This window comes from Salmo salar, chromosome 14 (assembly GCF_965601325.2).
Source record: "Salmo salar chromosome 14, fSalSal1, whole genome shotgun sequence".
Taxonomy (NCBI): domain Eukaryota; kingdom Metazoa; phylum Chordata; class Actinopteri; order Salmoniformes; family Salmonidae; genus Salmo; species Salmo salar.
Window position 1 is genome coordinate 75,611,012 of NC_138304.1, and position 23,778 is coordinate 75,634,789.

Below are 23,778 nucleotides of genomic sequence, written 5' to 3' on the forward strand. Positions count from 1 at the left end.
ACAACAATGTTTGTTGTAGGAGCTAAAGTGGTTGTTGAGGTAGGTTCCGCAGTCTTTGCAGTCTTACGAGTAGGTTCTGTCGTAGCAGGTTCTGGAGTTGTAGTGGTTGTTGGAGCAGCAGTTGTTGTAGTAAGAGCTGCAGTGGTTGGCGTAGAGACAGCTGCTGTGGTTGACGTAGAAGCTACAGTTGTTGTAGCAGGAGCTGTAGTTATGATTGTTGTAGTAAGTACATCAGGTGTAGTGGTCGCTGGAGCTACAGTGGTAGGAACTGCAGGTGTTGTAGTGGGTGCTGTTGTTGTGGTTGTCGTAGGAACTGAAGTTGTACTTGTTGTAGAAGGTGCTGCAGTAGTTGCTGTCGTAAGAACAGCAGATGTTGTAGTAGGAGCTGACGTTGCAGTCGTGGTAGGTTCTGCAGTCGTAGCAGTCGTAGGAGTAGGTTCTGTCGTAATAGGTTCTGGAGTTGTAGTGGTCGTTGGAGAAGCAGTTGTTTTAGTTAGAGCTGAGGTGGTTGTCGTTGAGACAGCTGCTGTGGTTGACGTAGAAGCTACAGTTGTTGTAGCTGGAGCTGTAGTTATGATTGTTGTAGAAAGTACATCAGGTGTAGTGGTCGCTGGAGCTACAGTTGTAGGAACTGCAGGTGTTGTAGTGGGTGCTGTTGTTGTGGTTATTGTAGGAGCTGAAGTTGTAGTTGTTGTAGAAGGTGCTGCAGTTGTTGCGGTTGTAAGAACAACAATGTTTGTTGTAGGAGCTAAAGTGGTTGTTGTGGTAGGTTCTGGAGTCGTTGCAGTCGTACGAGTAGGTTCTGTCGTAGTAAGTTCTGGAGTTGTAGTGGTTGTTGGTGCAGCAGTTGTTGTAGTAAGAGCTGCAGTGGTTGGCGTAGAGACAGCTGCTGTGGTTGACGTAGAAGCTACAGTTGTTGTAGCAGGAGCTGTAGTTATGATTGTTGTAGTAAGTACATCAGGTGTAGTGGTCGCTGGAGCTACAGTGGTAGGAACTGCAGGTGTTGTAGTGGGTGCTGTTGTTGTGGTTGTCGTAGGAGCTGAAGTTGTACTTGTTGTAGAAGGTGCTGCAGTAGTTGCTGTCGTAAGAACAGCAGATGTTGTAGTAGGAGCTGCCGTTGCTGTCGTGGTAGGTTCTGCAGTCGTAGCAGTCGTAGGAGTAGGTTCTGTCGTAATAGGTTCTGGAGTTGTAGCGGTCGTTGGAGAAGCAGTTGTTTTAGTTAGAGCTGAGGTGGTTGTCGTAGAGACAGCTGCTGTGGTTGACGTAGAAGCTACAGTTGTTGTAGCAGGAGCTGTAGTTATGATTGTTGTAGAAAGTACATCAGGTGTAGTGGTCGCTGGAGCTACAGTTGTAGGAACTGCAGGTGTTGTAGTGGGTGCTGTTGTTGTGGTTATTGTAGGAGCTGAAGTTGTAGTTGTTGTATAAGGTGCTGCAGGTTGCGGTGTAAGAACAACAATGTTTGTTGTAGGAGCTAAAGTGGTTGTTGTGGTAGGTTCTGCAGTCGTTGCAGTCGTACGAGTAGGTTCTGTCGTAGTAGGTTCTGGAGTTGTAGTGGTTGTTGGTGCAGCAGTTGTTGTAGTAAGAGCTGCAGTGGTTGGCGTAGAGACAGCTGCTGTGGTTGACGTAGAAGCTACAGTTGTTGTAGCAGGAGCTGTAGTTGTGATTGTTGTAGTAAGTACATCAGGTGTAGTGGTCGCTGGAGCTACAGTGGTAGGAACTGCAGGTGTTGTAGTGGGTGCTGTTGTTGTGGTTATTGTAGGAGCTGAAGTTGTAGTTGTTGTAGAAGGTGCTGCAGTTGTTGCGGTCGTAAGAACAACAATGTTTGTTGTAGGAGCTAAAGTAGTTGTTGAGGTAGGTTCTGCCGTTGTTGCAGTCGTACGAGTAGGTTCTGTCGTAGTAGGTTCTGGAGTTGTAGTGGTTGTTGGAGCAGCAGTTGTTGTAGTCAGAACAGCAGTGGTTGTCGTAGAGACAGCTGCTGTGCTTGATGTAGAAGCTACAGGTGTTGTAGCAGGAGCTGTAGTTGTGATTGTTGTAGTAAGTACATCAGGTGTAGTGGTCGCTGGAGCTACAGTGGTAGGAACTGCAGGTGTTGTAGTGGGTGCTGTTGTTGTGGTTGTCGTAGGAGCTGAAGTTGTACTTGTTGTAGAAGTTGCTGCAGTAGTTGCTGTCGTAAGAACAGCAGATGTTGTAGTAGGAGCTGCCGTTGCTGTCGTGGTAGGTTCTGCAGTCGTAGCAGTCGTAGGAGTAGGTTCTGTCGTAACAGGTTCTGTAGTTGTAGCGGTCGTTGGAGAAGCAGTTGTTTTAGTTAGAGCTGAGGTGGTTGTCGTAGAGACAGCTGCTGTGGTTGACGTAGAAGCTACAGTTGTTGTAGCAGGAGCTGTAGTTATGATTGTTGTAGAAAGTACATCAGGTGTAGTGGTCGCTGGAGCTACACTTGCAGGAACTGCAGGTGTTGTAGTGGGTGCTGTTGTTGTGGTTATTGTAGGAGCTGAAGTTGTAGTTGTTGTAGAAGGTGCAGCAGTTGTTGCGGTTGTAAGAACAACAATGTTTGTTGTAGGAGCTAAAGTGGTTGTTGTGGTAGGTTCTGCAGTCGTTGCAGTCGTACGAGTAGGTTCTGTCGTAGTAGGTTCTGGAGTTGTAGTGGTTGTTGGTGCAGCAGTTGTTGTAGTAAGAGCTGCAGTGGTTGGCGTAGAGACAGCTGCTGTGGTTGACGTAGAAGCTACAGTTGTTGTAGCAGGAGCTGTAGTTGTGATTGTTGTAGTAAGTACATCAGGTGTAGTGGTCGCTGGAGCTACACTTGCAGGAACTGCAGGTGTTGTAGTGGGTGCTGTTGTTGTGGTTGTCGTAGGAGCTGAAGTTGTAGTTGTTGTAGAAGGTGCAGCAGTTGTTGCGGTCGTAAGAACAACAATGTTTGTTGTAGGAGCTAAAGTGGTTGTTGAGGTAGGTTCCGCAGTCTTTGCAGTCGTACGAGTAGGTTCTGTCGTAGCAGGTTCTGGAGTTGTAGTGGTTGTTGGAGCAGCAGTTGTTGTAGTAAGAGCTGCAGTGGTTGGCGTAGAGACAGCTGCTGTGGTTGACGTAGAAGCTACAGTTGTTGTAGCAGGAGCTGTAGTTATGATTGTTGTAGTAAGTACATCAGGTGTAGTGGTCGCTGGAGCTACAGTGGTAGGAACTGCAGGTGTTGTAGTGGTTGTCGTAGGAGCTGAAGTTGTAGTTGTTGTAGAAGGTGCTGCAGTTGTTGCGGTCGTAAGAACAACAATGTTTGTTGTAGGAGCTAAAGTGGTTGTTGAGGTAGGTTCCGCAGTCTTTGCAGTCTTACGAGTAGGTTCTGTCGTAGCAGGTTCTGGAGTTGTAGTGGTTGTTGGAGCAGCAGTTGTTGTAGTAAGAGCTGCAGTGGTTGGCGTAGAGACAGCTGCTGTGGTTGACGTAGAAGCTACAGTTGTTGTAGCAGGAGCTGTAGTTATGATTGTTGTAGTAAGTACATCAGGTGTAGTGGTCGCTGGAGCTACAGTGGTAGGAACTGCAGGTGTTGTAGTGGGTGCTGTTGTTGTGGTTGTCGTAGGAACTGAAGTTGTACTTGTTGTAGAAGGTGCTGCAGTAGTTGCTGTCGTAAGAACAGCAGATGTTGTAGTAGGAGCTGACGTTGCTGTCGTGGTAGGTTCTGCAGTCGTAGCAGTCGTAGGAGTAGGTTCTGTCGTAATAGGTTCTGGAGTTGTAGCGGTCGTTGGAGAAGCAGTTGTTTTAGTTAGAGCTGAGGTGGTTGTCGTTGAGACAGCTGCTGTGGTTGACGTAGAAGCTACAGTTGTTGTAGCAGGAGCTGTAGTTATGATTGTTGTAGTAAGTACATCAGGTGTAGTGGTCGCTGGAGCTACAGTTGTAGTAACTGCAGGTGTTGTAGTGGGTGCTGTTGTTGTGGTTGTCGTAGGAGCTGAAGTTGTACTTGTTGTAGAAGGTGCTGCAGTAGTTGCTGTCGTAAGAACAGCAGATGTTGTAGTAGGAGCTGCCGTTGCTGTCGTGGTAGGTTCTGCAGTCGTAGTAGTCGTAGGAGTAGGTTCTGTCGTAATAGGTTCTGGAGTTGTAGCGGTCGTTGGAGCAGCAGTTGTTTTAGTTAGAGCTGAGGTGGTTGTCGTAGAGACAGCTGCTGTGGTTGACGTAGAAGCTACAGTTGTTGTAGCTGGAGCTGTAGTTATGATTGTTGTAGAAAGTACATCAGGTGTAGTGGTCGCTGGAGCTACAGTTGTAGGAACTGCAGGTGTTGTAGTGGGTGCTGTTGTTGTGGTTATTGTAGGAGCTGAAGTTGTAGTTGTTGTAGAAGGTGCTGCAGTTGTTGCGGTTGTAAGAACAACAATGTTTATTGTAGGAGCTAAAGTGGTTGTTGTGGTAGTTTCTGCAGTCGTCTCAGTCATACGAGAAGGTTCTGTCGTAGTAGGTTCTGGAGTTGTAGTGGTTGTTGGAGCAGCAGTTGTTGTAGTAAGAGCTGCAGTGGTTGGCGTAGAGACAGCTGCTGTGGTTGACGTAGAAGCTACAGTTGTTGTAGCAGGAGCTGTAGTTATGATTGTTGTAGTAAGTACATCAGGTGTAGTGGTCGCTGGAGCTACAGTTGTAGTAACTGCAGGTGTTGTAGTGGGTGCTGTTGTTGTGGTTGTCGTAGGAGCTGAAGTTGTACTTGTTGTAGAAGGTGCTGCAGTAGTTGCTGTCGTAAGAACAGCAGATGTTGTAGTAGGAGCTGCCGTTGCTGTCGTGGTAGGTTCTGCAGTCGTAGTAGTCGTAGGAGTAGGTTCTGTCGTAATAGGTTCTGGAGTTGTAGCGGTCGTTGGAGCAGCAGTTGTTTTAGTTAGAGCTGAGGTGGTTGTCGTAGAGACAGCTGCTGTGGTTGACGTAGAAGCTACAGTTGTTGTAGCAGGAGCTGTAGTTATGATTGTTGTAGAAAGTACATCAGGTGTAGTGGTCGCTGGAGCTACAGTTGTAGGAACTGCAGGTGTTGTAGTGGGTGCTGTTGTTGTGGTTATTGTAGGAGCTGAAGTTGTAGTTGTTGTAGAAAGGTTCTGGAGTTGTAGTGGTTGTTGGAGCAGCAGTTGTTGTAGTAAGAGCTGCAGTGGTTGGCGTAGAGACAGCTGCTGTGGTTGACGTAGAAGCTACAGTTGTTGTAGCAGGAGCTGTAGTTATGATTGTTGTAGTAAGTACATCAGGTGTAGTGGTCGCTGGAGCTACAGTTGTAGTAACTGCAGGTGTTGTAGTGGGTGCTGTTGTTGTGGTTGTCGTAGGAGCTGAAGTTGTACTTGTTGTAGAAGGTGCTGCAGTAGTTGCTGTCGTAAGAACAGCAGATGTTGTAGTAGGAGCTGCCGTTGCTGTCGTGGTAGGTTCTGCAGTCGTAGTAGTCGTAGGAGTAGGTTCTGTCGTAATAGGTTCTGGAGTTGTAGCGGTCGTTGGAGCAGCAGTTGTTTTAGTTAGAGCTGAGGTGGTTGTCGTAGAGACAGCTGCTGTGGTTGACGTAGAAGCTACAGTTGTTGTAGCAGGAGCTGTAGTTATGATTGTTGTAGAAAGTACATCAGGTGTAGTGGTCGCTGGAGCTACAGTTGTAGGAACTGCAGGTGTTGTAGTGGGTGCTGTTGTTGTGGTTATTGTAGGAGCTGAAGTTGTAGTTGTTGTAGAAGGTGCTGCAGTTGTTGCTGTCGTAAGAACAGCAGATGTTGTAGTAGGAGCTGCCGTTGCTGTCGTGGTAGGTTCTGCAGTCGTAGTAGTCGTAGGAGTAGGTTCTGTCGTAATAGGTTCTGGAGTTGTAGCGGTCGTTGGAGCAGCAGTTGTTTTAGTTAGAGCTGAGGTGGTTGTCGTAGAGACAGCTGCTGTGGTTGACGTAGAAGCTACAGTTGTTGTAGCAGGAGCTGTAGTTATGATTGTTGTAGAAAGTACATCAGGTGTAGTGGTCGCTGGAGCTACAGTTGTAGGAACTGCAGGTGTTGTAGTGGGTGCTGTTGTTGTGGTTATTGTAGGAGCTGAAGTTGTAGTTGTTGTAGAAGGTGCTGCAGTTGTTGCGGTTGTAAGAACAACAATGTTTGTTGTAGGAGCTAAAGTGGTTGTTGTGGTAGGTTCTGCAGTCGTTGCAGTCGTACGAGTAGGTTCTGTCGTAGTAGGTTCTGGAGTTGTAGTGGTTGTTGGTGCAGCAGTTGTTGTAGTAAGAGCTGCAGTGGTTGGCGTAGAGACAGCTGCTGTGGTTGACGTAGAAGCTACAGTTGTTGTAGCAGGAGCTGTAGTTGTGATTGTTGTAGTAAGTACATCAGGTGTAGTGGTCGCTGGAGCTACACTTGCAGGAACTGCAGGTGTTGTAGTGGGTGCTGTTGTTGTGGTTATTGTAGGAGCTGAAGTTGTAGTTGTTGTAGAAGGTGCAGCAGTTGTTGCGGTTGTAAGAACAACAATGTTTGTTGTAGGAGCTAAAGTGGTTGTTGTGGTAGGTTCTGCAGTCGTTGCAGTCGTACGAGTAGGTTCTGTCGTAGTAGGTTCTGGAGTTGTAGTGGTTGTTGGTGCAGCAGTTGTTGTAGTAAGAGCTGCAGTGGTTGGCGTAGAGACAGCTGCTGTGGTTGACGTAGAAGCTACAGTTGTTGTAGCAGGAGCTGTAGTTGTGATTGTTGTAGTAAGTACATCAGGTGTAGTGGTCGCTGGAGCTACACTTGCAGGAACTGCAGGTGTTGTAGTGGGTGCTGTTGTTGTGGTTGTCGTAGGAGCTGAAGTTGTAGTTGTTGTAGAAGGTGCTGCAGTTGTTGCGGTCGTAAGAACAACAATGTTTGTTGTAGGAGCTAAAGTGGTTGTTGAGGTAGGTTCCGCAGTCTTTGCAGTCGTACGAGTAGGTTCTGTCGTAGCAGGTTCTGGAGTTGTAGTGGTTGTTGGAGCAGCAGTTGTTGTAGTAAGAGCTGCAGTGGTTGGCGTAGAGACAGCTGCTGTGGTTGACGTAGAAGCTACAGTTGTTGTAGCAGGAGATGTAGTTATGATTGTTGTAGTAAGTACATCAGGTGTAGTGGTCGCTGGAGCTACAGTGGTAGGAACTGCAGGTGTTGTAGTGGGTGCTGTTGTGGTTGTCGTAGGAGCTGAAGTTGTAGTTGTTGTAGAAGGTGCTGCAGTTGTTGCGGTCGTAAGAACAACAATGTTTGTTGTAGGAGCTAAAGTAGTTGTTGAGGTAGGTTCTGCAGTTGTTGCAGTCGTACGAGTAGGTTCTGTCGTAGTAGGTTCTGGAGTTGTAGTGGTTGTTGGAGCAGCAGTTGTTGTAGTCAGAACAGCAGTGGTTGTCGTAGAGACAGCTGCTGTGCTTGATGTAGAAGCTACAGGTGTTGTAGCAGGAGCTGTAGTTGTGATTGTTGTAGTAAGTACATCAGGTGTAGTGGTCGCTGGAGCTACAGTGGTAGGAACTGCAGGTGTTGTAGTGGGTGCTGTTGTGGTTGTCGTAGGAGCTGAAGTTGTAGTTGTTGTAGAAGGTGCTGCAGTTGTTGCGGTCGTAAGAACAACAATGTTTGTTGTAGGAGCTAAAGTAGTTGTTGAGGTAGGTTCTGCAGTTGTTGCAGTCGTACGAGTAGGTTCTGTCGTAGTAGGTTCTGGAGTTGTAGTGGTTGTTGGAGCAGCAGTTGTTGTAGTCAGAACAGCAGTGGTTGTCGTAGAGACAGCTGCTGTGCTTGATGTAGAAGCTACAGGTGTTGTAGCAGGAGCTGTAGTTGTGATTGTTGTAGTAAGTACATCAGGTGTAGTGGTCGCTGGAGCTACAGTGGTAGGAACTGCAGGTGTTGTAGTGGGTGCTGTTGTTGTGGTTGTCGTAGGAGCTGAAGTTGTACTTGTTGTAGAAGTTGCTGCAGTAGTTGCTGTCGTAAGAACAGCAGATGTTGTAGTAGGAGCTGCCGTTGCTGTCGTGGTAGGTTCTGCAGTCGTAGCAGTCGTAGGAGTAGGTTCTGTCGTAATAGGTTCTGTAGTTGTAGCGGTCGTTGGAGAAGCAGTTGTTTTAGTTAGAGCTGAGGTGGTTGTCGTAGAGACAGCTGCTGTGGTTGACGTAGAAGCTACAGTTGTTGTAGCAGGAGCTGTAGTTATGATTGTTGTAGAAAGTACATCAGGTGTAGTGGTCGCTGGAGCTACAGTTGTAGGAACTGCAGGTGTTGTAGTGGGTGCTGTTGTTGTGGTTATTGTAGGAGCTGAAGTTGTAGTTGTTGTAGAAGGTGCTGCAGTTGTTGCGGTTGTAAGAACAACAATGTTTGTTGTAGGAGCTAAAGTGGTTGTTGTGGTAGGTTCTGCAGTCGTTGCAGTTGTACGAGTAGGTTCTGTCGTAGTAGGTTCTGGAGTTGTAGTGGTTGTTGGTGCAGCAGTTGTTGTAGTAAGAGCTGCAGTGGTTGGCGTAGAGACAGCTGCTGTGGTTGACGTAGAAGCTACAGTTGTTGTAGCAGGAGCTGTAGTTGTGATTGTTGTAGTAAGTACATCAGGTGTAGTGGTCGCTGGAGCTACACTTGCAGGAACTGCAGGTGTTGTAGTGGGTGCTGTTGTTGTGGTTATTGTAGGAGCTGAAGTTGTAGTTGTTGTAGAAGGTGCAGCAGTTGTTGCGGTTGTAAGAACAACAATGTTTGTTGTAGGAGCTAAAGTGGTTGTTGTGGTAGGTTCTGCAGTCGTTGCAGTCGTACGAGTAGGTTCTGTCGTAGTAGGTTCTGGAGTTGTAGTGGTTGTTGGTGCAGCAGTTGTTGTAGTAAGAGCTGCAGTGGTTGGCGTAGAGACAGCTGCTGTGGTTGACGTAGAAGCTACAGTTGTTGTAGCAGGAGCTGTAGTTGTGATTGTTGTAGTAAGTACATCAGGTGTAGTGGTCGCTGGAGCTACACTTGCAGGAACTGCAGGTGTTGTAGTGGGTGCTGTTGTTGTGGTTGTCGTAGGAGCTGAAGTTGTAGTTGTTGTAGAAGGTGCAGCAGTTGTTGCGGTCGTAAGAACAACAATGTTTGTTGTAGGAGCTAAAGTGGTTGTTGAGGTAGGTTCCGCAGTCTTTGCAGTCGTACGAGTAGGTTCTGTCGTAGCAGGTTCTGGAGTTGTAGTGGTTGTTGGAGCAGCAGTTGTTGTAGTAAGAGCTGCAGTGGTTGGCGTAGAGACAGCTGCTGTGGTTGACGTAGAAGCTACAGTTGTTGTAGCAGGAGCTGTAGTTATGATTGTTGTAGTAAGTACATCAGGTGTAGTGGTCGCTGGAGCTACAGTGGTAGGAACTGCAGGTGTTGTAGTGGGTGCTGTTGTGGTTGTCGTAGGAGCTGAAGTTGTAGTTGTTGTAGAAGGTGCTGCAGTTGTTGCGGTCGTAAGAACAACAATGTTTGTTGTAGGAGCTAAAGTGGTTGTTGAGGTAGGTTCCGCAGTCTTTGCAGTCTTACGAGTAGGTTCTGTCGTAGCAGGTTCTGGAGTTGTAGTGGTTGTTGGAGCAGCAGTTGTTGTAGTAAGAGCTGCAGTGGTTGGCGTAGAGACAGCTGCTGTGGTTGACGTAGAAGCTACAGTTGTTGTAGCAGGAGCTGTAGTTATGATTGTTGTAGTAAGTACATCAGGTGTAGTGGTCGCTGGAGCTACAGTGGTAGGAACTGCAGGTGTTGTAGTGGGTGCTGTTGTTGTGGTTGTCGTAGGAACTGAAGTTGTACTTGTTGTAGAAGGTGCTGCAGTAGTTGCTGTCGTAAGAACAGCAGATGTTGTAGTAGGAGCTGACGTTGCTGTCGTGGTAGGTTCTGCAGTCGTAGCAGTCGTAGGAGTAGGTTCTGTCGTAATAGGTTCTGGAGTTGTAGCGGTCGTTGGAGAAGCAGTTTTTTTAGTTAGAGCTGAGGTGGTTGTCGTTGAGACAGCTGCTGTGGTTGACGTAGAAGCTACAGTTGTTGTAGCTGGAGCTGTAGTTATGATTGTTGTAGAAAGTACATCAGGTGTAGTGGTCGCTGGAGCTACAGTTGTAGGAACTGCAGGTGTTGTAGTGGGTGCTGTTGTTGTGGTTATTGTAGGAGCTGAAGTTGTAGTTGTTGTAGAAGGTGCTGCAGTTGTTGCGGTTGTAAGAACAACAATGTTTGTTGTAGGAGCTAAAGTGGTTGTTGTGGTAGTTTCTGCAGTCGTTGCAGTCATACGAGAAGGTTCTGTCGTAGTAGGTTCTGGAGTTGTAGTGGTTGTTGGAGCAGCAGTTGTTGTAGTAAGAGCTGCAGTGGTTGGCGTAGAGACAGCTGCTGTGGTTGACGTAGAAGCTACAGTTGTTGTAGCAGGAGCTGTAGTTATGATTGTTGTAGTAAGTACATCAGGTGTAGTGGTCGCTGGAGCTACAGTTGTAGTAACTGCAGGTGTTGTAGTGGGTGCTGTTGTTGTGGTTGTCGTAGGAGCTGAAGTTGTACTTGTTGTAGAAGGTGCTGCAGTAGTTGCTGTCGTAAGAACAGCAGATGTTGTAGTAGGAGCTGCCGTTGCTGTCGTGGTAGGTTCTGCAGTCGTAGTAGTCGTAGGAGTAGGTTCTGTCGTAATAGGTTCTGGAGTTGTAGCGGTCGTTGGAGCAGCAGTTGTTTTAGTTAGAGCTGAGGTGGTTGTCGTAGAGACAGCTGCTGTGGTTGACGTAGAAGCTACAGTTGTTGTAGCAGGAGCTGTAGTTATGATTGTTGTAGAAAGTACATCAGGTGTAGTGGTCGCTGGAGCTACAGTTGTAGGAACTGCAGGTGTTGTAGTGGGTGCTGTTGTTGTGGTTATTGTAGGAGCTGAAGTTGTAGTTGTTGTAGAAGGTGCTGCAGTTGTTGCGGTTGTAAGAACAACAATGTTTGTTGTAGGAGCTAAAGTGGTTGTTGTGGTAGGTTCTGCAGTCGTTGCAGTCGTACGAGTAGGTTCTGTCGTAGTAGGTTCTGGAGTTGTAGTGGTTGTTGGAGCAGCAGTTGTTGTAGTCAGAACAGCAGTGGTTGTCGTAGAGACAGCTGCTGTGCTTGATGTAGAAGCTACAGGTGTTGTAGCAGGAGCTGTAGTTGTGATTGTTGTAGTTAGTAAGAGCTGCAGTGGTTGGCGTAGAGACAGCTGCTGTGGTTGACGTAGAAGCTACAGTTGTTGTAGCAGGAGCTGTAGTTATGATTGTTGTAGAAAGTACATCAGGTGTAGTGGTCGCTGGAGCTACAGTTGTAGGAACTGCAGGTGTTGTAGTGGGTGCTGTTGTTGTGGTTATTGTAGGAGCTGAAGTTGTAGTTGTTGTAGAAGGTGCTGCAGTTGTTGCGGTTGTAAGAACAACAATGTTTGTTGTAGGAGCTAAAGTGGTTGTTGTGGTAGGTTCTGCAGTCGTTGCAGTCGTACGAGTAGGTTCTGTCGTAGTAGGTTCTGGAGTTGTAGTGGTTGTTGGTGCAGCAGTTGTTGTAGTAAGAGCTGCAGTGGTTGGCGTAGAGACAGCTGCTGTGGTTGACGTAGAAGCTACAGTTGTTGTAGCAGGAGCTGTAGTTGTGATTGTTGTAGTAAGTACATCAGGTGTAGTGGTCGCTGGAGCTACACTTGCAGGAACTGCAGGTGTTGTAGTGGGTGCTGTTGTTGTGGTTGTCGTAGGAGCTGAAGTTGTAGTTGTTGTAGAAGGTGCAGCAGTTGTTGCGGTCGTAAGAACAACAATGTTTGTTGTAGGAGCTAAAGTGGTTGTTGAGGTAGGTTCCGCAGTCTTTGCAGTCGTACGAGTAGGTTCTGTCGTAGCAGGTTCTGGAGTTGTAGTGGTTGTTGGAGCAGCAGTTGTTGTAGTAAGAGCTGCAGTGGTTGGCGTAGAGACAGCTGCTGTGGTTGACGTAGAAGCTACAGTTGTTGTAGCAGGAGCTGTAGTTATGATTGTTGTAGTAAGTACATCAGGTGTAGTGGTCGCTGGAGCTACAGTGGTAGGAACTGCAGGTGTTGTAGTGGGTGCTGTTGTGGTTGTCGTAGGAGCTGAAGTTGTAGTTGTTGTAGAAGGTGCTGCAGTTGTTGCGGTCGTAAGAACAACAATGTTTGTTGTAGGAGCTAAAGTAGTTGTTGAGGTAGGTTCTGCAGTTGTTGCAGTCGTACGAGTAGGTTCTGTCGTAGTAGGTTCTGGAGTTGTAGTGGTTGTTGGAGCAGCAGTTGTTGTAGTCAGAACAGCAGTGGTTGTCGTAGAGACAGCTGCTGTGCTTGATGTAGAAGCTACAGGTGTTGTAGCAGGAGCTGTAGTTGTGATTGTTGTAGTAAGTACATCAGGTGTAGTGGTCGCTGGAGCTACAGTGGTAGGAACTGCAGGTGTTGTAGTGGGTGCTGTTGTTGTGGTTGTCGTAGGAGCTGAAGTTGTACTTGTTGTAGAAGTTGCTGCAGTAGTTGCTGTCGTAAGAACAGCAGATGTTGTAGTAGGAGCTGCCGTTGCTGTCGTGGTAGGTTCTGCAGTCGTAGCAGTCGTAGGAGTAGGTTCTGTCGTAATAGGTTCTGTAGTTGTAGCGGTCGTTGGAGAAGCAGTTGTTTTAGTTAGAGCTGAGGTGGTTGTCGTAGAGACAGCTGCTGTGGTTGACGTAGAAGCTACAGTTGTTGTAGCAGGAGCTGTAGTTATGATTGTTGTAGAAAGTACATCAGGTGTAGTGGTCGCTGGAGCTACAGTTGTAGGAACTGCAGGTGTTGTAGTGGGTGCTGTTGTTGTGGTTATTGTAGGAGCTGAAGTTGTAGTTGTTGTAGAAGGTGCTGCAGTTGTTGCGGTTGTAAGAACAACAATGTTTGTTGTAGGAGCTAAAGTGGTTGTTGTGGTAGGTTCTGCAGTCGTTGCAGTCGTACGAGTAGGTTCTGTCGTAGTAGGTTCTGGAGTTGTAGTGGTTGTTGGTGCAGCAGTTGTTGTAGTAAGAGCTGCAGTGGTTGGCGTAGAGACAGCTGCTGTGGTTGACGTAGAAGCTACAGTTGTTGTAGCAGGAGCTGTAGTTGTGATTGTTGTAGTAAGTACATCAGGTGTAGTGGTCGCTGGAGCTACAGTGGTAGGAACTGCAGGTGTTGTAGTGGGTGCTGTTGTGGTTGTCGTAGGAGCTGAAGTTGTAGTTGTTGTAGAAGGTGCTGCAGTTGTTGCGGTCGTAAGAACAACAATGTTTGTTGTAGGAGCTAAAGTGGTTGTTGAGGTAGGTTCCGCAGTCTTTGCAGTCGTACGAGTAGGTTCTGTCGTAGCAGGTTCTGGAGTTGTAGTGGTTGTTGGAGCAGCAGTTGTTGTAGTAAGAGCTGCAGTGGTGGGCGTAGAGACAGCTGCTGTGGTTGACGTAGAAGCTACAGTTGTTGTAGCAGGAGCTGTAGTTATGATTGTTGTAGTAAGTACATCAGGTGTAGTGGTCGCTGGAGCTACAGTTGTAGTAACTGCAGGTGTTGTAGTGGGTGCTGTTGTTGTGGTTGTCGTAGGAGCTGAAGTTGTACTTGTTGTAGAAGGTGCTGCAGTAGTTGCTGTCGTAAGAACAGCAGATGTTGTAGTAGGAGCTGCCGTTGCTGCCGTGGTAGGTTCTGCAGTCGTAGTAGTCGTAGGAGTAGGTTCTGTCGTAATAGGTTCTGGAGTTGTAGCGGTCGTTGGAGCAGCAGTTGTTTTAGTTAGAGCTGAGGTGGTTGTCGTAGAGACAGCTGCTGTGGTTGACGTAGAAGCTACAGTTGTTGTAGCTGGAGCTGTAGTTATGATTGTTGTAGAAAGTACATCAGGTGTAGTGGTCGCTGGAGCTACAGTTGTAGGAACTGCAGGTGTTGTAGTGGGTGCTGTTGTTGTGGTTATTGTAGGAGCTGAAGTTGTAGTTGTTGTAGAAGGTGCTGCAGTTGTTGCGGTTGTAAGAACAACAATGTTTGTTGTAGGAGCTAAAGTGGTTGTTGTGGTAGTTTCTGCAGTCGTTGCAGTCATACGAGAAGGTTCTGTCGTAGTAGGTTCTGGAGTTGTAGTGGTTGTTGGAGCAGCAGTTGTTGTAGTCAGAACAGCAGTGGTTGTCGTAGAGACAGCTGCTGTGCTTGATGTAGAAGCTACAGGTGTTGTAGCAGGAGCTGTAGTTGTGATTGTTGTAGTAAGTACATCAGGTGTAGTGGTCGCTGGAGCTACAGTGGTAGGAACTGCAGGTGTTGTAGTGGGTGCTGTTGTTGTGGTTGTCGTAGGAGCTGAAGTTGTACTTGTTGTAGAAGTTGCTGCAGTAGTTGCTGTCGTAAGAACAGCAGATGTTGTAGTAGGAGCTGCCGTTGCTGTCGTGGTAGGTTCTGCAGTCGTAGCAGTCGTAGGAGTAGGTTCTGTCGTAATAGGTTCTGTAGTTGTAGCGGTCGTTGGAGAAGCAGTTGTTTTAGTTAGAGCTGAGGTGGTTGTCGTAGAGACAGCTGCTGTGGTTGACGTAGAAGCTACAGTTGTTGTAGCAGGAGCTGTAGTTATGATTGTTGTAGAAAGTACATCAGGTGTAGTGGTCGCTGGAGCTACAGTTGTAGGAACTGCAGGTGTTGTAGTGGGTGCTGTTGTTGTGGTTATTGTAGGAGCTGAAGTTGTAGTTGTTGTAGAAGGTGCTGCAGTTGTTGCGGTTGTAAGAACAACAATGTTTGTTGTAGGAGCTAAAGTGGTTGTTGTGGTAGGTTCTGCAGTCGTTGCAGTCGTACGAGTAGGTTCTGTCGTAGTAGGTTCTGGAGTTGTAGTGGTTGTTGGTGCAGCAGTTGTTGTAGTAAGAGCTGCAGTGGTTGGCGTAGAGACAGCTGCTGTGGTTGACGTAGAAGCTACAGTTGTTGTAGCAGGAGCTGTAGTTGTGATTGTTGTAGTAAGTACATCAGGTGTAGTGGTCGCTGGAGCTACAGTGGTAGGAACTGCAGGTGTTGTAGTGGGTGCTGTTGTGGTTGTCGTAGGAGCTGAAGTTGTAGTTGTTGTAGAAGGTGCTGCAGTTGTTGCGGTCGTAAGAACAACAATGTTTGTTGTAGGAGCTAAAGTGGTTGTTGAGGTAGGTTCCGCAGTCTTTGCAGTCGTACGAGTAGGTTCTGTCGTAGCAGGTTCTGGAGTTGTAGTGGTTGTTGGAGCAGCAGTTGTTGTAGTAAGAGCTGCAGTGGTGGGCGTAGAGACAGCTGCTGTGGTTGACGTAGAAGCTACAGTTGTTGTAGCAGGAGCTGTAGTTATGATTGTTGTAGTAAGTACATCAGGTGTAGTGGTCGCTGGAGCTACAGTTGTAGTAACTGCAGGTGTTGTAGTGGGTGCTGTTGTTGTGGTTGTCGTAGGAGCTGAAGTTGTACTTGTTGTAGAAGGTGCTGCAGTAGTTGCTGTCGTAAGAACAGCAGATGTTGTAGTAGGAGCTGCCGTTGCTGCCGTGGTAGGTTCTGCAGTCGTAGTAGTCGTAGGAGTAGGTTCTGTCGTAATAGGTTCTGGAGTTGTAGCGGTCGTTGGAGCAGCAGTTGTTTTAGTTAGAGCTGAGGTGGTTGTCGTAGAGACAGCTGCTGTGGTTGACGTAGAAGCTACAGTTGTTGTAGCTGGAGCTGTAGTTATGATTGTTGTAGAAAGTACATCAGGTGTAGTGGTCGCTGGAGCTACAGTTGTAGGAACTGCAGGTGTTGTAGTGGGTGCTGTTGTTGTGGTTATTGTAGGAGCTGAAGTTGTAGTTGTTGTAGAAGGTGCTGCAGTTGTTGCGGTTGTAAGAACAACAATGTTTGTTGTAGGAGCGAAAGTGGTTGTTGTGGTAGTTTCTGCAGTCGTTGCAGTCATACGAGAAGGTTCTGTCGTAGTAGGTTCTGGAGTTGTAGTGGTTGTTGGAGCAGCAGTTGTTGTAGTAAGAGCTGCAGTGGTTGGCGTAGAGACAGCTGCTGTGGTTGACGTAGAAGCTACAGTTGTTGTAGCAGGAGCTGTAGTTATGATTGTTGTAGTAAGTACATCAGGTGTAGTGGTCGCTGGAGCTACAGTTGTAGTAACTGCAGGTGTTGTAGTGGGTGCTGTTGTTATGGTTGTTGTAGAAGGTGCCGCAGTTGTTGCGGTCGTAAGAACAACAATGTTTGTTGTAGGAGCTAAAGTGGTTGTTGAGGTAGGTTCCGCAGTCTTTGCAGTCGTACGAGTAGGTTCTGACGTCGCAGGTTCTGGAGTTGTAGTGGTTGTTGGAGCAGCAGTTGTTGTAGTAAGAGCTGCAGTGGTTGGCGTAGAGACAGCTGCTGTGGTTGACGTAGAAGCTACAGTTGTTGTAGTAGGAGCTGTAGTTATGATTGTTGTAGTAAGTACATCAGGTGTAGTGGTCGCTGGAGCTACAGTGGTAGGAACTGCAGGTGTTGTAGTGGGTGCTGTTGTTGTGGTTGTCGTAGGAGCTGAAGTTGTACTTGTTGTAGAAGGTGCTGCAGTAGTTGCTGTCGTAAGAACAGCAGATGTTGTAGTAGGAGCTGCCGTTGCTGTCGTGGTAGGTTCTGCAGTCGTAGCAGTCGTAGGAGTAGGTTCTGTCGTAATAGGTTCTGGAGTTGTAGCGGTCGTTGGAGAAGCAGTTGTTTTAGTTAGAGCTGAGGTGGTTGTCGTAGAGACAGCTGCTGTGGTTGACGTAGAAGCTACAGTTGTTGTAGCAGGAGCTGTAGTTATGATTGTTGTGGAAAGTACATCAGGTGTAGTGGTCGCTGGAGCTACAGTTGTAGGAACTGCAGGTGTTGTAGTGGGTGCTGTTGTTATGGTTATTGTAGGAGCTGAAGTTGTAGTTGTTGTAGAAGGTGCTGCAGTTGTTGCGGTTGTAAGAACAACAATGTTTGTTGTAGGAGCTAAAGTGGTTGTTGTGGTAGTTTCTGCAGTCGTTGCAGTCATACGAGAAGGTTCTGTCGTAGTAGGTTCTGGAGTTGTAGTGGTTGTTGGAGCAGCAGTTGTTGTAGTAAGAGCTGCAGTGGTTGGCGTAGAGACAGCTGCTGTGGTTGACGTAGAAGCTACAGTTGTTGTAGCAGGAGCTGTAGTTATGATTGTTGTAGTAAGTACATCAGGTGTAGTGGTCGCTGGAGCTACAGTTGTAGTAACTGCAGGTGTTGTAGTGGGTGCTGTTGTTGTGGTTGTCGTAGGAGCTGAAGTTGTACTTGTTGTAGAAGGTGCTGCAGTAGTTGCTGTCGTAAGAACAGCAGATGTTGTAGTAGGAGCTGCCGTTGCTGTCGTGGTAGGTTCTGCAGTCGTAGTAGTCGTAGGAGTAGGTTCTGTCGTAATAGGTTCTGGAGTTGTAGCGGTCGTTGGAGCAGCAGTTGTTTTAGTTAGAGCTGAGGTGGTTGTCGTAGAGACAGCTGCTGTGGTTGACGTAGAAGCTACAGTTGTTGTAGCAGGAGCTGTAGTTATGATTGTTGTAGAAAGTACATCAGGTGTAGTGGTCGCTGGAGCTACAGTTGTAGGAACTGCAGGTGTTGTAGTGGGTGCTGTTGTTGTGGTTATTGTAGGAGCTGAAGTTGTAGTTGTTGTAGAAGGTGCTGCAGTTGTTGCGGTCGTAAGAACAACAATGTTTGTTGTAGGAGCTAAAGTAGTTGTTGAGGTAGGTTCTGCAGTTGTTGCAGTCGTACGAGTCGGTTCTGTCGTAGTAGGTTCTGGAGTTGTAGTGGTTGTTGGAGCAGCAGTTGTTGTAGTCAGAACAGCAGTGGTTGTCGTAGAGACAGCTGCTGTGCTTGATGTAGAAGCTACAGTTGTTGTAGCAGGAGCTGTAGTTATGATTGTTGTAGAAAGTACATCAGGTGTAGTGGTCGCTGGAGCTACAGTTGTAGGAACTGCAGGTGTTGTAGTGGGTGCTGTTGTTGTGGTTATTGTAAGAGCTGAAGTTGTAGTTGTTGTAGAAGGTGCTGCAGTTGTTGCGGTTGTAAGAACAACAATGTTTGTTGTAGGAGCTAAAGTGGTTGTTGTGGTAGGTTCTGCAGTCGTTGCAGTCGTACGAGTAGGTTCTGTCGTAGTAGGTTCTGGAGTTGTAGTGGTTGTTGGTGCAGCAGTTGTTGTAGTAAGAGCTGCAGTGGTTGGCGTAGAGACAGCTGCTGTGGTTGACGTAGAAGCTACAGTTTTTGTAGCAGGAGCTGTAGTTGTGATTGTTGTAGTATGTACATCAGGTGTAGTGGTAGCTGGAGCTACACTTGCAGGAACTGCAGGTGTTGTAGTGGGTGCTGTTGTTGTGGTTGTCGTAGGAGCTGAAGTTGTAATTGTTGTAGAAGGTGCTGCAGTAGTTGCTGTCGTAATAACAGCAGATGTTGTAGTAGGAGCTGCCGTTGCTGTCGTGGTAGGTTCTGCAGTCGTAGCAGTCGTAGGAGTAGGTTCTGTCGTAATAGGTTCTGGAGTTGTAGCGGTCGTTGGAGCAGCAGTTGTTTTAGTTAGAGCTGAGGTGGTTGTCGTAGAGACAGCTGCTGTGGTTGACGTAGAAGCTACAGTTGTTGTAGCAGGAGTTGTAGTTGTGATTGTTGTAGTAAGTACATCAGGTGTAGTGGTCGCTGGAGCTACACTTGCAGGAACTGCAGGTGTTGTAGTGGGTGCTGTTGTTGTGGTTGTCGTAGGAGCTGAAGTTGTAGTAGTTGTAGAAGGTGCTGCAGTTGTTGCGGTTGTAAGAACAACAATGTTTGTTGTAGGAGCTAAAGTGGTTGTTGTGGTAGGTTCTGCAGTCGTTGCAGTCGTACGAGTAGGTTCTGTCGTAGTAGGTTCTGGAGTTGAAGTGGTTGTTGGTGCAGCAGTTGTTGTAGTAAGAGCTGCAGTGGTTGGCGTAGAGACAGCTGCTGTGGTTGACGTAGAAGCTACAGTTGTTGTAGCAGGAGCTGTAGTTATGATTGTTGTAGTAAGTACATCAGGTGTAGTGGTCGCTGGAGCTACAGTGGTAGGAACTGCAGGTGTTGTAGTGGGTGCTGTTGTTGTGGTTGTCGTAGGAGCTGAAGTTGTACTTGTTGTAGAAGGTGCTGCAGTAGTTGCTGTCGTAAGAACAGCAGATGTTGTAGTAGGAGCTGCCGTTGCTGTCGTGGTAGGTTCTGCAGTCGTAGCAGTCGTAGGAGTAGGTTCTGTCGTAATAGGTTCTGGAGTTGTAGCGGTCGTTGGAGAAGCAGTTGTTTTAGTTAGAGCTGAGGTGGTTGTCGTAGAGACAGCTGCTGTGGTTGACGTAGAAGCTACAGTTGTTGTAGCAGGAGCTGTAGTTATGATTGTTGTAGAAAGTACATCAGGTGTAGTGGTCGCTGGAGCTACAGTTGTAGGAACTGCAGGTGTTGTAGTGGGTGCTGTTGTTATGGTTATTGTAGGAGCTGAAGTTGTAGTTGTTGTAGAAGGTGCTGCAGTTGTTGCGGTTGTAAGAACAACAATGTTTCTTGTAGGAGCTAAAGTGGTTGTTGTGGTAGTTTCTGCAGTCGTTGCAGTCATACGAGAAGGTTCTGTCGTAGTAGGTTCTGGAGTTGTAGTGGTTGTTGGAGCAGCAGTTGTTGTAGTAAGAGCTGCAGTGGTTGGCGTAGAGACAGCTGCTGTGGTTGACGTAGAAGCTACAGTTGTTGTAGCAGGAGCTGTAGTTATGATTGTTGTAGTAAGTACATCAGGTGTAGTGGTCGCTGGAGCTACAGTTGTAGTAACTGCAGGTGTTGTAGTGGGTGCTGTTGTCGTGGTTGTCGTAGGAGCTGAAGTTGTACTTGTTGTAGAAGGTGCTGCAGTAGTTGCTGTCGTAAGAACAGCAGATGTTGTAGTAGGAGCTGCCGTTGCTGCCGTGGTAGGTTCTGCAGTCGTAGTAGTCGTAGGAGTAGGTTCTGTCGTAATAGGTTCTGGAGTTGTAGCGGTCGTTGGAGCAGCAGTTGTTTTAGTTAGAGCTGAGGTGGTTGTCGTAGAGACAGCTGCTGTGGTTGACGTAGAAGCTACAGTTGTTGTAGCAGGAGCTGTAGTTATCATTGTTGTAGAAAGTAAATCAGGTGTAGTGGTCGCTGGAGCTACAGTTGTAGGAACTGCAGGCGTTGTAGTGGGTGCTGTTGTTGTGGTTGTCGTAGGTGCTGAAGTTGTAGTTGTTGTAGAAGGTGCTGCAGTTGTTGCGGTCGTAAGAACAACAATGTTTGTTGTAGGAGCTAAAGTAGTTGTTGAGGTAGGTTCTGCAGTTGTTGCAGTCGTACGAGTCGGTTCTGTCGTAGTAGGTTCTGGAGTTGTAGTGGTTGTTGGAGCAGCAGTTGTTGTAGTCAGAACAGCACTGGTTGTCGTAGAGACAGCTGCTGTGCTTGATGTAGAAGCTACAGTTGTTGTAGCAGGAGCTGTAGTTATGATTGTTGTAGAAAGTACATCAGGTGTAGTGGTCGCTGGAGCTACAGTTGTAGGAACTGCAGGTGTTGTAGTGGGTGCTGTTGTTGTGGTTATTGTAAGAGCTGAAGTTGTAGTTGTTGTAGAAGGTGCTGCAGTTGTTGCGGTTGTAAGAACAACAATGTTTGTTGTAGGAGCTAAAGTGGTTGTTGTGGTAGGTTCTGCAGTCGTTGCAGTCGTACGAGTAGGTTCTGTCGTAGTAGGTTCTGGAGTTGTAGTGGTTGTTGGTGCAGCAGTTGTTGTAGTAAGAGCTGCAGTGGTTGGCGTAGAGACAGCTGCTGTGGTTGACGTAGAAGCTACAGTTTTTGTAGCAGGAGCTGTAGTTGTGATTGTTGTAGTAAGTACATCAGGTGTAGTGGTCGCTGGAGCTACACTTGCAGGAACTGCAGGTGTTGTAGTGGGTGCTGTTGTTGTGGTTGTCGTAGGAGCTGAAGTTGTACTTGTTGTAGAAGGTGCTGCAGTAGTTGCTGTCGTAAGAACAGCAGATGTTGTAGTAGGAGCTGCCGTTGCTGTCGTGGTAGGTTCTGCAGTCGTAGCAGTCGTAGGAGTAGGTTCTGTCGTAATAGGTTCTGGAGTTGTAGCGGTCGTTGGAGCAGCAGTTGTTTTAGTTAGAGCTGAGGTGGTTGTCGTAGAGACAGCTGCTGTGGTTGACGTAGAAGCTACAGTGGTTGTAGCAGGAGCTGTAGTTATGATTGTTGTAGAAAGTACATCAGGTGTAGTGGTCGCTGGAGCTACAGTTGTAGGAACTGCAGGTGTTGTAGTAGGTGCTGTTGTGGTAGTTGTTGTAGAAGATGCTGCAGTTGTTGCGGTTGTAAGAACAACAATGTTTGCTGTAGGAGCTAAATTGGTTGTTGTGGTAGGTTCTGCAGTCGTACGAGTAGGTTCTGTCGTAATAGGTTCTGGAGTTGTAGTGGTCGTTGGAGCAGCAGTTGTTTTAGTTAGAGCTGCAGTGGTTGACGTAGAGACAGCTGCTGTGGTTGACGTAGAAGCTACAGGTGTTGTTGCAGGAGCTGAAGTTGTGATTGTTGTAGTAAGTACATCAGGTGTAGTGGTCGCTGGAGCTACACTTGTAGGAACTGCAGGTGTTGTAGTAGGTGCTGTTGTTGTGGTTGTTGTAGGAGCTGAAGTTGTAGTTGTTGTAGAAGGTGCTGCAGTTGTTGCGGTCGTAAGAACAACGTTTGTTGTAGGAGCTAAAGTGGTTGTTGTGGTAGGTTCTGCAGTTGTATGAGTAGGTTCTGTCGTAGTAGGTTCTGGAGTTGTAGTGGTCGTTGGAGCAGCAGTTGTTGTAGTAAGAGCAGCAGTGGTTGTCGTAGAGACAGCTGCTGTGCTTGATATAGAAGCTACAGGTGTTGTAGCAGGAGCTGTAGTTGTGATTGTTGTAGTATGTAAATCGGGTGAAGTATTAGGTGGAGCTACAGTTGTAGGAACTGTAGGTGTTGTAGTGGGTGCTGTTGTGGTTGTCGTAGGAGTTGAAGATGTAGTTGTTGTAGAAGGTGCTGCTGTAGTTGCTGTCATAAGAACAGCAGATGTTGTCGTAGGAGCTGCCGTTGCTGTCGTGGTAGGTTCTGCATTCGTAGCAGTCGTACGAGTAGGTTCTGTCGTAATAGGTTCTGGAGTTGTAGTGGTCGTTGGAGCAGCAGTTGTTTTAGTTAGAGTTGCAGTGGTTGGCGTAGAGACAGCTTCTGTGGTTGACATAGAAGCTACAGGTGTTGTTGCAGGAGCTGTAGTTGTGATTGTTGTAGTAAGTACATCAGGTGTATTGGTCGATGGAGCTACAGTTGTAGGAACTGCAGGTGTTGTAGTAGGTGCTGATGTTGTGGTTGTTGTAGGAGCTGAAGTTGTAGTTGTTGTAGAAGGTGCTGCAATTGTTGTGGTGGTAAGCACAGCAGTGATTGTTGTAGGAGCTAAAGTGGTTGTCGTGGTAGGTTCTGCAGTCGTTGCAGTTGTAGGATTAGGTTCTGTCGTAATAGGTTCTGGAGATGTAGTGGTTGTTGGAGCTGCAGTTGTTGTAGTAAGAGCAGCAGTGGTTGTCGTAGAGGCAGCTGCTGTGGTTGACAGAGGAGCTACAGTTGTTGTAGCAGGAGCTGTAGTTGTGATTGTTGTAGTAAGTAAAGCAGGTGTAGTGGTCGTGGCAGCTAGAGTTGTAGGAACTACTGGTGTTGTTGTCGGTGCTGTTGTTGTGGTTGTCGTAGGAGCTAAAGTTGAAATGATTTTAGAAGGTGCTGCATTCGCTGCGAACATAGGAACAGCAGATGCTGTAGTAGGAGCTGCCGTTGCTGTCGTGGTAGGTTCTGCAGTCGTAGCAGTCGTAAGAGTAGGTTCTGTCGGAGTAGGTTCTGGAGATGTAGAGGTCGTCGGAGCAGCACTTGTTTTTGTTAGAGCTGCAGTGGTTATCATAGAGGCAGCTGCTGTGCTTGACGTAGAAGCTACAGTTGTTGTAGCTGGAGTTGTAGTTGTGATTGTTGTAGTAAGTACAACAGGTGTAGTGGTAGCTGGAGCTACAGTTGTAGGAACTGCAGGTGTTGTAGTAGGTGCTGTTGTGGTTGTTGCAGGAGCAGAAGTTGTAGTTGTTGTAGATGGTGCTGCAGTCGTAGTGGTCATAAGAACAGCAGATGTTGTAGTAGGAGATGCACTGGTTGTCGTGGTAGGTTCTGCAGTTGTAGCAGACGTAGGAGTAGGTTCTAGAGTTGTAGTGGTCGTAGGAGCAACAGTTGTTGTAGTTAGGGCTGCAGCGGTTGTCGTAGGGGCAGCTGCTGTGGTTGAAGTAGACACTAAAGTTTTTGTAGGAGGTGCAGTTGTCGTGGCAGCTACAGTTGTTGTTGTAGTTGTCGTAGGAGCTGAAGTTGTAGTTGTTGTAGAAGGTGCTGCAGTCGTAGTGGTCGTAAGAACAGCAGATGTTGTAGTAGGAGCTAAAGTGGTTGTCGTGGTAGGTTCTGTAGTCATTGCAGTCGTAGGAGTAGGTTCTGTTGTAGTAGGTTCTGGAGATGTAGTGGATTTTGGAGCAGCATTTGTAATAAGAACAGCAGTGGTTGTCGTAGAGACAGCTGCTGAGGTTGACTTAGAAGCTACAGTTGTTATAGCAGGAGCTGTAGTTGTGATTGTTGTAGTAAGTACATCAGGTGTAGTGGTCGCTGGAGCTACAGTTGTAGGAACTGCAGGTGTTGTAGTAGATGCTGTTGTTGTGGTTGTTGTAGGAGCTGAAGTTGTAGTTGTTGTAGAAGTTGCTGCAGTTGTTGCGGTCATAAGAACAACAATGTTTGTTGTAGGAGCTAAAGTGGTTATTGTGGTAGCTTCTGCAGTCGTTGCTGTTGTACGAGTAGGTTCTGTCGTAGTAGGTTCTGGAGTTGTAGTGGTTGTTGGAGCAGCAGTTGTTGTAGTAAGAGCAGCAGTGGTTGTCGTAGAGACAGCTGCTGTGATTGACGTAGAAACTACAGTTGGAGCAGGAACTGTAGTTGTGATTGTTGTAGTAAGTAAATCAGGTGTAGAGGTAGCTGGAGCTACAGTTGTAGGAACTGCAGGTGTTGTAGTAGGTGCTGTTGTTGTCGTAGGAGTTGTAGTTGTTGTAGAAGGTGCTGCAGTCGTTGCGGTAGTAAGAACAGCAGTTGTTGTAGTAGGAGTGGCAGGGGTTGTCGTGGTAGGTT

The 23,778-nt window shown here is 47.2% G+C and overlaps 2 protein-coding genes across 2 annotated transcripts in view; both read right to left on the reverse strand.

Moving 5' to 3' along the window:
- Window positions 1-16,374, reverse strand: part of LOC145860419 (uncharacterized) — a 38,000-nt gene extending 21,626 nt beyond the window's left edge. Inside the window, exons 1-11 of the mRNA XM_082961410.1 lie at window positions 14,071-16,374; window positions 11,022-12,387; window positions 10,350-10,478; window positions 9,624-9,752; window positions 7,812-7,940; window positions 5,277-5,405; window positions 4,664-4,792; window positions 3,938-4,066; window positions 3,603-3,703; window positions 1,517-2,221; window positions 68-1,291 (exon numbers count right to left, since the gene is read on the reverse strand). Of these exons, the coding sequence (XP_082817536.1) occupies window positions 68-1,291; window positions 1,517-2,221; window positions 3,603-3,703; window positions 3,938-4,066; window positions 4,664-4,792; window positions 5,277-5,405; window positions 7,812-7,940; window positions 9,624-9,752; window positions 10,350-10,478; window positions 11,022-12,387; window positions 14,071-15,622 (5,722 nt within the window). The 5' untranslated portion in view covers window positions 15,623-16,374. The remainder of the gene's footprint in view (window positions 1-67; window positions 1,292-1,516; window positions 2,222-3,602; window positions 3,704-3,937; window positions 4,067-4,663; window positions 4,793-5,276; window positions 5,406-7,811; window positions 7,941-9,623; window positions 9,753-10,349; window positions 10,479-11,021; window positions 12,388-14,070) is intronic.
- A 1-nt stretch (window position 16,375) lies between these two features.
- Window positions 16,376-23,145, reverse strand: LOC145860420 (uncharacterized; the record flags this gene model as incomplete). The annotated part of the gene is made up of 4 exons (XM_082961411.1): window positions 23,084-23,145; window positions 22,652-22,818; window positions 18,763-20,661; window positions 16,376-18,573 (listed from the first exon to the last, which is right to left on the reverse strand). Coding segments are annotated over exons 1-4 (4,326 nt in total), but the record flags the coding sequence as incomplete, so codon positions are not given.
- Window positions 23,146-23,778: the final 633 nt, after the last annotated feature.